Source organism: Pollicipes pollicipes, unplaced genomic scaffold (assembly GCF_011947565.3).
Source record: "Pollicipes pollicipes isolate AB1234 unplaced genomic scaffold, Ppol_2.1 Scaffold_4740;HRSCAF=5597_pilon_pilon_pilon, whole genome shotgun sequence".
Taxonomy (NCBI): domain Eukaryota; kingdom Metazoa; phylum Arthropoda; class Thecostraca; order Pollicipedomorpha; family Pollicipedidae; genus Pollicipes; species Pollicipes pollicipes.
This window is the reverse complement of record NW_023596545.1, coordinates 35,353,634-35,365,808: the sequence shown is the minus strand read 5'-3', so window position 1 is coordinate 35,365,808 and position 12,175 is coordinate 35,353,634. Positions and strand designations below refer to the sequence as shown.

Below are 12,175 nucleotides of genomic sequence, written 5' to 3'. Positions count from 1 at the left end.
AATGCGAAACCACAATTATGGGAATGCGAAAATAACTGGTGGCACTCCTGTTAATGCTTTGTTGCATTTCCATTGAATGATACGGTTTTCTTGTGGGAACGCAAGGAATCGCCCCCAAGATACGGGGAAGCACGCTTGTAAACGCGGAGAATTGCATTGCAGTTTCGCGTGAATGTCGGGACTGTATCGACTATTACCGCGATAGGGCGTAGCGTTTTCACTGCCTGACTCATGCTCAAGTTTGGAAATACTGGGCCGTTTCAGAAAAGCATAGGGGCGATGGGGAAGGCAGAACACTGCCTGACTCAGGCGCAACTTGAGAAATACGCGGCGTTTCAGGAAAGCATAGGAGCGGTGGAGAAAGCGGGGCACCGCAGGCTGAACCACCAGCTGTATGACCAGCAGAATGAACTTTGCGAGGAGCAGAGGCTACTGCAGGTAACGACCCGGCTTGTTTCACACATATTTTGATCATAGTGTGGGTGGTCAATTGTTTTCATAAAGAACTAAATGATAATTATTGTAATGTCATTAGTATGAAGTTAACTTACGGTAGAGGTTCGACGGCTCGCTGGAACATGCTGTAGGTCTTCCTGAGCGGTGAACGATAGGATGTTTTCAGTACTGGACTGAGACGCACCAGCTAATCTCGTCTCAAATGGAAGAGTCCATAGCAGCCGTCGTCTCTTGCTGCATTGTTACGCATCTTCGATGTTGTCGCAACACGTGCGCTGTTCTGGCCCGCAGAAGCTGGATGAGCGCGAGGCTGAGGCCCACCGGGTGGCTCAGGAGACCCTCCTGGCTGAGCAGCTCGCCAAGCTGCGCGATGACAAGTTGCGTGATGAAAAAGAGAGGTAGGGTGAACGGCAATACCATTTCCCTGGAAAGGCGTGGCATTCACGCAAGTTTTGCTGCACGCCATTTGACCAGATGTTCCCTTGCGTCACAAGGGCCACTGAGAACACTACCCGAAACGGGAATAGATGGCGCTGCTGTGCGCTGGTGAAGTGTCATAATGCGCTACCAATATCAGCCAATAACATGTGTTGAGTGTTGGAAGACGGGGTCTCTCCCGAAGCCATCGGCGAACGCTGAATGTTACCCTGATTTAATGGCGCTTATAGCAAATCTTAGATCATGTGCCTTTTTGTCGGATCGGCATTCATCAGTGGGATGGCGACAGCCAACCAGTGAGGGTGGTCGGGGGTGTTAGTCCAACCAGTCGGGATGGTCAGGGGTGTTGGTCAGCTCGGTTCCACTCGTCTGTGTTGCGCCTTACTCTTAGGGACAATGGTTTTCCGCACGCTGGTAAGAAGTTGGTAACTCGGCGGAGCTGTGCTGTCAGAAAAAGACGAGGGAAAGTTGTACCTTGAAGTAGGGTTGGCGGGCGTCATATGCAAGGAATAAGCTAAACCTACGCTTGAGAGGAAAGTGCTTCTCTGCTGCTATCTAAAAAAAAAACTGCAGTGAAGGTGGGTCTAAATGCCAATAAGTATGGACACGTTTTGAATATCACCACCGTCATCGCGCGCGGCCTGGAAGCTAAGCACAGAGCAAATGCTTGGAAGGTCGAGACAAATTCGCCCTGGTGCCTTTTGGCCAAGGTTGGGAGGTGCTGACGAAATAGGATTTTAAATCCCATATGTGCCTCAGCCGCAATCTGCAGCGCTTCCGCTTCTTGATAAGATTTAGACAAACACTTCTGATCGACATGGGGTATTATCAGCTCTCAGCGGGTCGGTACACTAAGTGGTTTGTTTTGAAATCCTACTTAGCGTGGATTTTAGTTGCACGTGAAGTTTGCAATTTAAATCTTATCAAACAGAGGGTTTTTTTAGACCGCAATGAGCGATAAGGTAGAGAAATCACGTAAGTCGCTATTCCAAGTGTAAAATCTGAGCTTTTGAGGACGAGTTTGAAAGACTGGCCTTGTATACCGAATCATACACGCCCGATCTGTTTGCGCACTGTACAGTTTAATTTCGATCTGATGTTAGGCTTTTCTCCCATAGGAAATCAGCGTCTGAAGCCATTCAGGAGTAGTCCAAAGTGCACATTTATAACGAACTGTTCAAAAGTCATCAATTTTGCGGCACACGTCTACGAAGTTACTGCGTTCGTTGTCGAGCGTTCGAACATGCCCCGCGTGTTTCACCACGCCGACCGCCCCAGCCTGAGAACGGCTAGCGTGAGTCGCCGCCGTTATGTTCTCGGTTTGAAGCCGGTTCGCTTTAAGGGCAAACCATTCTGGCTAAGTCCGAGCTCGGTCCGAGTGCGGGCCGCGTGCTGGCCCGCCATGCCCACACAAATAGCGTAAGAGGCCCCGTAAAGGCCGGGCGCCCGACATCGGGCGCGGCGCGCCGGGCGCTGCCGAGTTCTGAATGGGCTGTGGCTAGCGTGACGAACCGCGGTTCGGTATGCCCCAGATTGAATCTCACGGACAAGCGGAGTCCGTTCGCTGGAGAGCCTCGACCAGTTATGTTGATGTGACCATAGCGACAGATTGCGTCTAAAGTGGACCAGCAGGATGTGGAATTGCCCAGTCACTGCAGTCTAACTTTCTCTTGACTTGACAGGGCGGCTTTCTTTTAAACGGCGAGTACAGCGCTGTTAGTGCAAAGCTACAATGTACAAGCTCCCGTTTTTAGGTGTGCCGCTGCAGTGGCCGTTTTGATATGACTGCTGCAAGGAAGGCTGAAACACGCGTTCTTTTCGGTTTTGCTAACGCTACGGACTTGTTTGTTTGTAGCGATTTCACGACAAGGGCTGCGGTAAAAGCACATCCCTGTTCACGTTGCTAGATATTACGGTCCTTCTCGTGTGGTGGCGATGATTCAGAACGGCCCGGGATAATCAGCAATGTTGTCCTGCATTTGTACGGGAACCCTAACGGTGCTTCTGGTCATCAGTCGGCAGCATTTTCAGCAGCAGGTGTGGCACTATCCGCCTCCCAAGTGAGTCATTCATGTAGTGTAGCGCACGGGTATTGATTATGCATACATGTTGTCACACTGGGCTTCATCACCATAGCGTGACTGACAGAAGCGCCTCTCCGTGTCAGAGGAAGAGTCGCCGGACAGCATGACCTTAAACACCGCAAATTACCAGGCTGGACGCACCGACGCTTTCTCACACGCTCTCGAGAGGCCCCGAGCGCGAGACCCACTCTGTCCAGGGGCCTTACGAGGAGCGGCGAGGCCCTGGGCGCACTGTCAGTGGGCGGGTGCCTCCCTCTCGGCTGGTGAGCAGGGCCAGCTGACGCTCCAGACGGCCTCAGGAGAGCAGCGTCATTCGGTCGCCTTGCGCGCGCCCCAGCGCATGGCGTTTTGCCGACACACACACCGCCTACCGGTGGCGGACCCTCCCGGAGACTGTTCATCTTTATCAGTGCTGTACCGTACACTGCTGACTTGAGTCTCAAACTGAAATAAATACAATAAATAGGTAGTAAACTTCACCGTATTGCGGTGGACATGCCCTCTCCAGGTGAGTTATTACATTCTATCTATGAGACCGATATAAATATATATATATATATATATATATATATATATATATATATATATGTATATATATACGATATATATATATATATATAAATATATCACGATATATATATATATATATATATATAACTCAAAGATAACATGTCTGTGGAAAGATAGCGAGCTTTGCGTCCTCTTTAGTGTATTTCTCGGATTTGAGACTGCAGTCAACAGTGTACGCTATACCATACCTCATCTGTCTGGACAAAGTGGCGTGGTGCCAGCGAAAGGAGCAAGTGCCACTGATGTTGTCGCTGTATGTTGATGTGGCGGGCGTAAGTGGCCGATCCCTTTATCGTTGGTGAAATGATCACGATCCACATCATGACGAACCCGCGAACGGGCATGGTTTACCGCTACTGATATGTTGTTCAATACTGCTGTCCATGTTCATGTGTTTGTCTTCAAAACATAACATATATGTTGTTGAATACTGCTATCCATGTTCATGTGTTTGTCTTCAAAACATAGCATATATGTTGTTGAATACTGCTATCCATGTTCATGTGTTTGTCTTCAAAACGTAACATATATGTTGTTCAATACTGCTATCCATGCTTCATGTGTTTGTCTTCAAAACGTAACATATATGTTGTTCAATACTGCTGTCCATGTTCATGTGTTTGTCTTCAAAACATAGCATATATGTTGTTGAATACTGCTGTCCATGTTCTTGTCTTTGTCTTTAAAACGTAATATATATGTTGTTGAATACTGCTGTCCATGTTCATGTGTTTGTCTTCATGTCTTCAAAACGTAACGGATATGTTGTTGAATACTGCTGTCCATGTCCATGTGTTTGTCTTCAAAACGCAACAGGTGTGGGCGTGTATAATTTAGAGTCGGCGCCTAAGCTTAACATCCTATCCGAACCGAGCGGACGCTGGCGTCTACTCACACCCGGATTATTGAACGGCATTGTATGCGACCGCTTTGCCCTCTCGGCCACAGGACCTACACCACGTGGCCTTAAATGATGACGCACAGTTGAGCCGCCACATTCGACGACTGGGCTCTTTTTTAATGCAGCATGCTCAGTAGTGCTGTTTCATTCAGGTTTTCCTTCGTTCGGTTTCGGACGCCTTGTTCCTGCTTGCGATGCCACGTAAGACGTAAATGTACTATACTGCTCTGCTGATTAGCGGCAGTGCCCAGCTCATAGCTCTGCCCCAGCACCTGTGACAAGAATGACTAGGTTTCCACCTCCCAGATCTGCCCCGTCACTGTACATCCAATGGAGAACAGTTATGTGCTTGCATCGCGCTGCGATGTGCCGCTCCTGCTGTGGTGAAACTGTCAAACAAGCTGTAGTTCGCTCCGCTGTCGGCGTCAGATGTTGGCTGTCTGGTCTAAGATACGATGATTTCATTAGAGATTGCCCTGAAGCTCGCGTTTTGGGCTGCATGCAAACTTTTAACGTACGTGAGCAGAGCAATAGCTGCCGAGTTGCCGCGACTTATTTTCCTAATCGTGACCTCAGTTTACTCCTCTCGTGCTTTTAAGTGGTCAATTAGCACTGATAATATATAGAGCCCGTGGAATGCGCCATCTATCATTTTCGGCGCTGAGACTACGTGGCAATGAGAGCTTCAGGTCAGATTGTTGGCTTTGTTCACGCTCCGTGCAAATCGTGACGGAGGTGTTCCTCCAGCCGGTAATGCAGGCGTTTCGAACAAAGTATAAACCTCAAAGTACCCCCCGGACCCGGACGCACTCGCATGGCTGCCCATCCGGTGTGCAGACCCCTCCCACGCTCACACCTTGCAGCCTTTTTGCACTGGTGACCGCACTTCGCAGCAGTACCTTAATGCACCTCACCCTTACCCCCACTGTCCTTCACGTGGGCTGGGGCGAAGAAGCCTTCATGACATTGGAAGCGAATGGTGGTGGTCAAGAACGGCTTGGATCCGTTTTACCACGTGGCATCACACAGCCAGTACCGGATTTGCCTACAAGAGTGTGTGTGTTTCTATGATGGAGATGGCTACGCGGCCTCCCCTTTTCCACACGGCTGTTGGTGAGCGGTGCCGCGAAGCCGGGCCGTGCGCCCGGGCGCGTCTCCACACGGCCGCCGATGACCGGTGCCGCGGAGCCGGACCGTGCGCCGGGCGCGTCTCCACACGGCCGCCGATGAGCGGTGCCGCGGAGTCGGGCCGTGCGCCGGGCGCGTCTCCATACGGTTGTCGGTGAACCGTGCCGCGAAGCCGCGGGATTACGCCGTGAGCGTGGCAGAGCACGGCCGACTCGGAGCTGGCAGGCGGATGCTGTTAAGCTCGGGCGCCGACTCCGGGCCCAGCCGGGCTCTCTTGCTGCACGGGCTTACGGTGTCCCGGCTCGGTGGCGCCCAGTCGGCTGGGGTCCTGGTTCGGGCTCCAGCTAACGGACGCCGAGTCTGTTCCGGGGGATCTCCGTGTTGAGAGGCTCGTGCGTGCGTCTCGGATTGGACTTTGGGACTTCAAACAGGTGCATGATTAATATTCTGCATCGGATGTGGTGTCTGGAAAGCCACGCCAATGTAGGAGTCCTCTGCTACTTAGGATCTGCGAAACGTGATCCACGGAAGCTGAATTTACTCATTTCAACTGAGGAGGCCTCTGAACGCCTCCACTTCCCTGGCATCGGCCAGCCATGTTCAGAGTTCAGTCGTTGCTCCTGAAGACAACCTCAGTCACGCGCTGTTATGAACTTTGAGCCGTTGTGTGGTGTGAAATAGGGAAGGAGCTGGAAAGCTGCATACTAGACTCGTGAGACACCTGAGGTGACAAGAAATTGAACGCCAGTCATCGAACATTTGAAGCTGGAATGAAGCGAGCTGACGGCTTTGATCCACATCGCGCTATGTTGCCAATTCACTTCAGTTTGTCGTCTTATACCGGCAACATAACTGATCTGTTTGTGATCCACTGCTCGCTGCTCTGAAGTACAAACCGTTCGCCGAGCCGCACGTGGCAGGTGCTCGCCGCGCCCGGATGCTGCGGTGTCGCGCCAGCGAGCTTCTGCCCACGCCGCGCCCGAGGGTGTGGCGGAACAGCGATCATCGCCGTGCCTGGTTTCCCTGCCTGTGGCGCCCCCGTCAGGAGAGATCGTTAGTGTGCAGCCCACCTGTGCCCACCTGTGCAGCTGGAGCGTGGTGACTGCCGGAAACCACTCCCTGCAGATGACGGACGTCAGCCCGGGGGTAGGCACACACGTGGGATAGAAGATCGCTGCCTGAATGTCACATTGGACACTCATCTGCGCGCCAGCACGTTGCTCTGTGTTGCCTTTCTGTCTTGTCGGTCCGTATTTTAGGCAGAAAAACCTCGCACGTTGGTAGGCGTTCCCGTCTTGTGGCAGTATCCTCGGACCTCGTCGCCGCCGAAGGTTCCCGGGCTTCACCAGCCGAACGAGGGGTGGTACCGGAACACTCGCAGGAAGCCCGGCTGCAGCCCCGTCGCGTGCCCCGCTGCGCCAAAAATGGCGGCCGCCGGTCGAAAACAGGAACGTTGCTGAAAGCAGGGCAAAATTCCTCCGTCACTTGACGGTTCCCACTACTTTTGTACGATCCCGGATGTGATGCGACCTGTTCGGGCTGATAATGGGCGATTGTGTCCGCTGCTTACGAGGCGGTTTTTAAACTTCCCACTTTTTTTGCATGTAGAAGCTTGGAATTGAGGTACCACGCCGATAGACATCGCGGACAGTCCGTTGTCAGAACGGACACTTTGTAAGGTTCGATCGCGGGTGCGGCAATTGCTAGCCAGCTGTGCTTTCTTGGCAACATTAACTGTTGCAGAAATCGACAATGGGGTGTCAACTGAGGAACTCGGGCCCCGTAAAGTTCGTTGTCAGCCTGACAATTGCCGTTTTAGATACCCATAACTCATCTAGTGGTGCACAGTATTTATAGTGTTCGCTATTCTGTCTTCTAAGCTCCTTTTCATCCAAAAAAGTATGGGGTATGTTCAGCTTGATATTACGAACATGCAGTCATGAACTGATGTGACCCAGCAGACAGGAGTGATTCAGTAATCCGCTGAAAACAACACCTGCAGCAGAATGATCACCGTGACGAAACAGAACGAGAAACTGGTATGATTACTGGGCTTTGGGCTAAGTGCCTCCACCGGCTTGAGGTGCCTGATGTGACTAGTGACGCCTCTCACCTGCGTGCACCCGGGCCTTATCGAACGACCCGATGTCGGCCATCGCCCGAAGGTCAGAATCCGCGGCGAGGTCCTTCGTGCCCGGCTCATGTCCTATTGCCACGACCCGGGACTCCCAGCGTCTGAGGCGTCCTCCAACACTCACGAGGAGCGTCAGGACGTCATCCGTTACGGCCGTGGCGCATCCGGGAGCGGGGGCCGCCGGCGGCGGGGGGGGGGGGGGGGCGGCTCCCCACGGAGGGGGCGCTGGCCGCCGCTCACTGCAGGCGAGCATCGATCGCACACAAACGGCCGCGCAGGCTCCGGGGCGGCAGTTGGCCTCGGACTGTCGGCTAATTGATGTTCAAGGTGAGTCAGCTGAAAGATCTGCGTCTATCGTTGTATGTGTGCCGGGCCCCCCAAAAGTTAGCGGAAGTGCCTAAACAGCAGCGACGTAAGGGCACCACTCGCAGCTCATTCTCATCCACACATATATGCGGCAATTTATTGGTGCAAGACCAAGCAGATTTGTCCGGCATGTTTGTGTCGTCTCGCTTGCGTACTGCCTGGCGTCAGTCGGGGCGGCTGAGCATCGGTTTTTGGAAGACAGCCCGCTTCTCCTCGATGAACATGGGTTTTGAAGACAAACCGCTTCGCTCCTATCGCGCAGGTGATCAAAGTCCATTAGGCGACTTGAAGATACGGGACGGATCGGCGGGCTTTTTACGGCGGGCTCTTTGCATGCCCCGGTTGAAGGTCAACGTAGCATGCTGCGAACCTCGTTCGCCTGATCCGAGATTCCGCAAGATGGGCGCAGGCGTAAGATGCTGAGTGTCGCCGCCGTTTTTGGGAAAGGTATGCTCTGATTTGGCTTCGGGAGATCTGCACCTGCAGGGATCAGGAGCAGTCATTAAGAAATCATCACTTATTCCCGTTGGGCTAGGCATACTCCATTAATGCGAGTGTCGCGAGTTCCTCTGAAGTTCTCCGCGGCGACAAGAAGCACGATATGTTTTGTAGAAGTCGGACTAAAGGAACCAAACATTAGCTGACTTTGGATCATCTTCCCCGAGTGGAGTTCGGGGATACGTAAGTTGTTAAGTGCATTCGTGAGGAACATTATGCATATAGATAAGACAGTAGTAATATACTTATTACTCGTAAAAAAACAGGAGAATGGATATATAGCTGCGTTGATATGTCTGCAATATGTCTATCGAAACGAATAGCAAAACTTGATTCAAAATTGCCTGCCGATCATTCTACTCAATTGTTCTGTGTTTTTGTGTGTTGAAACAGTTAGCCACAGTTTCTACAGGTCATCAACATTCAGGGGATTCAGCAAGGAGCAGTTTCCAGCCATTACTATGATACAGTGCATATCCAGCTGAGAATTAGAATACGCGAAAAATACGCATACATGCCAATTCAGGTAAGCAGGCATCACGCATTGCGCCTCGTTCAAACATTCAAGCGAGTTGAATTAAACAGGCACCACATATCCCGTATGAATTATACATGCAATCGATTTTAATTTGACTGGTACTCTGCACAACGCGTCAAATATTCCCCATATACTTACCTTACTGCCACTTAACACGCTCGGATAATCGGGCATCCTGAGCCCTGGACGTTAAGGTCTGGTCGCCAGCTTTTTGTGGGGATAGATTCACGTATTTTCCTGCCTGGATGGCCCTGTGCTCTGGTGATGATTTTGGGCTGTAATAGGGGCATAGGGTCCATACCTCTCTAAATTTCAGCCTGAGCGTATTTTGTAAAAAAAAGGTCACCAAAACGGGTATTCCCTGTTTTGTTTTTGACTTCTCGCACGTGCTCATTATACCTCAAACGATTAGGGCACATGGACTTCCCGACATAGCCTATGTCTCTCCCATGTTTAGGGGATTACACGCAAAAACGTGGTTTACGAAATTAAGTGTAAACTGTGTGAAAAGCATGGGAGGGACATAGTGTGTGTCGGGGAGTCGATGCGCCCGATTCGTTCGAGATATAATGCACCCCTGCGAGAAGCTAAAAACCAACCAGGGAATACCCCTTTCGTTGGCCATTTTTTGGCAAAACACGCTCAGGCTGAAATCCAGGGAGATATGGACCCTATGCCCCTTTCAGAGCTCGACGTGATCTACAGAGTACAGGACCATCCAGACAAGAGAATAAGTGAGTCCACTCGGCGACCAGACCTTAACGTAGAGGGCTCATCATGCTCGATTATGTGAACGTGGTAAGCGCCTCGATGTGTGATGTGTGCTATCTTAAAATCTTTTACATGCGTTAGTGATACTTGACGCGTGGCGCGCAACGCCTGTTCAGTTGAAATCGTTTGCATGCATGATTAATGCGTGACGTGTACCGGTTTACTTGAAATCGCTTGCATGTTTGGATGAAGCGTTATGCGTGACGTCTGTTTACATGAATTCGTTGGCATGCACATGTTTTTTTCGCATATTCTGATCCTTAGTTAGGTATGCACTGAGTGATCCTTAGTTAGGTATGGTATAAATATATGTCAATTGCTGCTTGTTTAATTCCCTGAATGTCGGTAACCTGAAAGAAATGCGACTCGCTGTTTAAAAAAGCCTGAACAATCGAGTAGGATCATCGGCAGGTAATTCCGAGTTTACTTCTGCTGTTCGTTTCGAGAAAGCCGTGTTGCCCAAATATCAACGCATCTCTGCATTTCCCTGGTTTTCTACGAGGAGTTCGATGTTAGTTCACACTGGCAGTAGGAGGGCTACTGTCAGTGCCCTTTTTTCCTAGAACGGGCAGGTAGAGAACGTTAGACTACGGTGCAATAAAAAAATGTTATCCGTTTGTAATCCAGAAAGGAACGTCCCTGGGCATGAGGCAGAATAAATATGCCCCTGGTTTTTCGGCTTCATCAGCTCTTATGCTGGAATAACCGTCCTTTCAATGTACCAAGAGGCGCTGTTTAATAAAACTTCGAGTATTGTCATAATGTTTACAAATGGTTGTTTATTAGCTTCGTGGAACGAATATCTCCATTTTGAAGGCCGGTTATTCTCGGCATAATAACTCATAATTTGGTAGAGGTCATACCATAGTGAAGAAAATGTCTTGTAGCGCAGAACCCATTGCACCGTAGTGAAAACCACGTGTATTTCCTCGATTGCCTAAACGGTAATTGCCTTTTGGCCTTGGTTTGGCCTGGTTTTCTGTAACTCAGCCCGAGTTGCCGTCCTGTTTTTCCGAGTTCTTGTGTATTAGTGTTTTAAGGCGTGTCGACTGCAACGGTTATTTTGCACCCATTCCCGGGGTTTCGGACTTTAAGCGTTTTGCATTTTTTAACATTCTTGATATGAAGCACGAAGCTGTCTGATTCGCAGCAGCTCGTCGACATGCTGTCCCGCATTACCCGACAGTCGCAAACGCAGATTAAAGCTATGCGTCGGCTCGTAACGACGCAATCGGCATGCCAATGCGCGCGCGCTGTGTTCGCGGTGCCTGACGTACGACATGTCAAGGTGCGGCGTTAGATTAAGGCAGCATGTAATAAGGCGTATGCATGAGCTGTGTATTGTCATCGGGCGAAGGAAGAGCCGGGTAATTCCGGAACACGTCACCTCCGTGGGGCGCTGAGCCGGCGCTGATCTTGACTTACACCGACTCGCTTGCAAGATATGGCAAATACAAGAGGATATCCTGAGCGCAAATCATGACGTCAGCGACGTGGCTTGCGAGTGCAATGCATCACCGTGTCACGCGGTGCTGGAAATACGCGGCCCTTGGCTAAAATAACTCAGTGAAATGGGCGATGACATTGACGAAAGTGGACCCTTCCATTGAGGTACCACAGAACTTAGTGGTGGTTGAATGCAATCTAGGCGAAGAAGCAAACCAATGTGCCTTTTTTATGGTTTGCGCGTCCTGAAGAATGCGATGATATTTTTACCAGTGACGAATTTGGTTTGCGTCATTTGCAGCATAATGTGCGAGAAGGACGGAAGTGACCTGCAAGCGAGCATTGATCAGCGACATTGTTCAAGGGCGTGGAGGAGGAGGTGGTGGCATCGTCATGATGTTTTCGGTCTTACCAACGTCCTGATGTGTACGTGATGTGACGATTGTCCAGCCACATCCAGTGCTATGGCGGCACCCCAGACCAGCGCCAGCGGTAGTTCGTGTGTGTGGCACTAAAGGGTGAGTGCCTCCGCTGGAGACTGCCGCAATTTCACCTTTAGTGGGCGCTCGTGACTATCGCTTTATATGACACTCAGAAGTCTACCTAGGTCATCCACTAGTACAGAAAAAGCGGTTTGTGTTCATTGAACCCAAAGCCTAAAAACCCGGTCAGACCTGTAAATCGCACTGGATCACTTCAAAGGTCCGCGGGGAGAGAGAGAGAGAGAGAGAGAGGGAGAGAGAGAGAGAGAGAGAGAGAGAGAGAGAGAGAGAGAGAGAGAGAGAGAGAGAGAGAGAGAGAGAGAGAGAGAGAGAGAGAGAGAGAGAGATCCACTCACATGTTTA

The 12,175-nt window shown here is 50.8% G+C and overlaps 1 protein-coding gene across 1 annotated transcript in view; it reads left to right on the top strand.

Annotated features, from left to right (window-relative positions):
- The first annotated feature begins 279 nt into the window (after nt 1–279).
- The window catches only part of LOC119098282 (meiosis-specific nuclear structural protein 1-like), a 28,889-nt gene continuing 16,993 nt past the window's right edge, over nt 280–12,175 (top strand). The window contains exons 1-2 of the mRNA XM_037221202.1: nt 280–438; nt 748–854. Coding sequence (XP_037077097.1) covers nt 280–438; nt 748–854 — 266 coding nt within the window. The remainder of the gene's footprint in view (nt 439–747; nt 855–12,175) is intronic.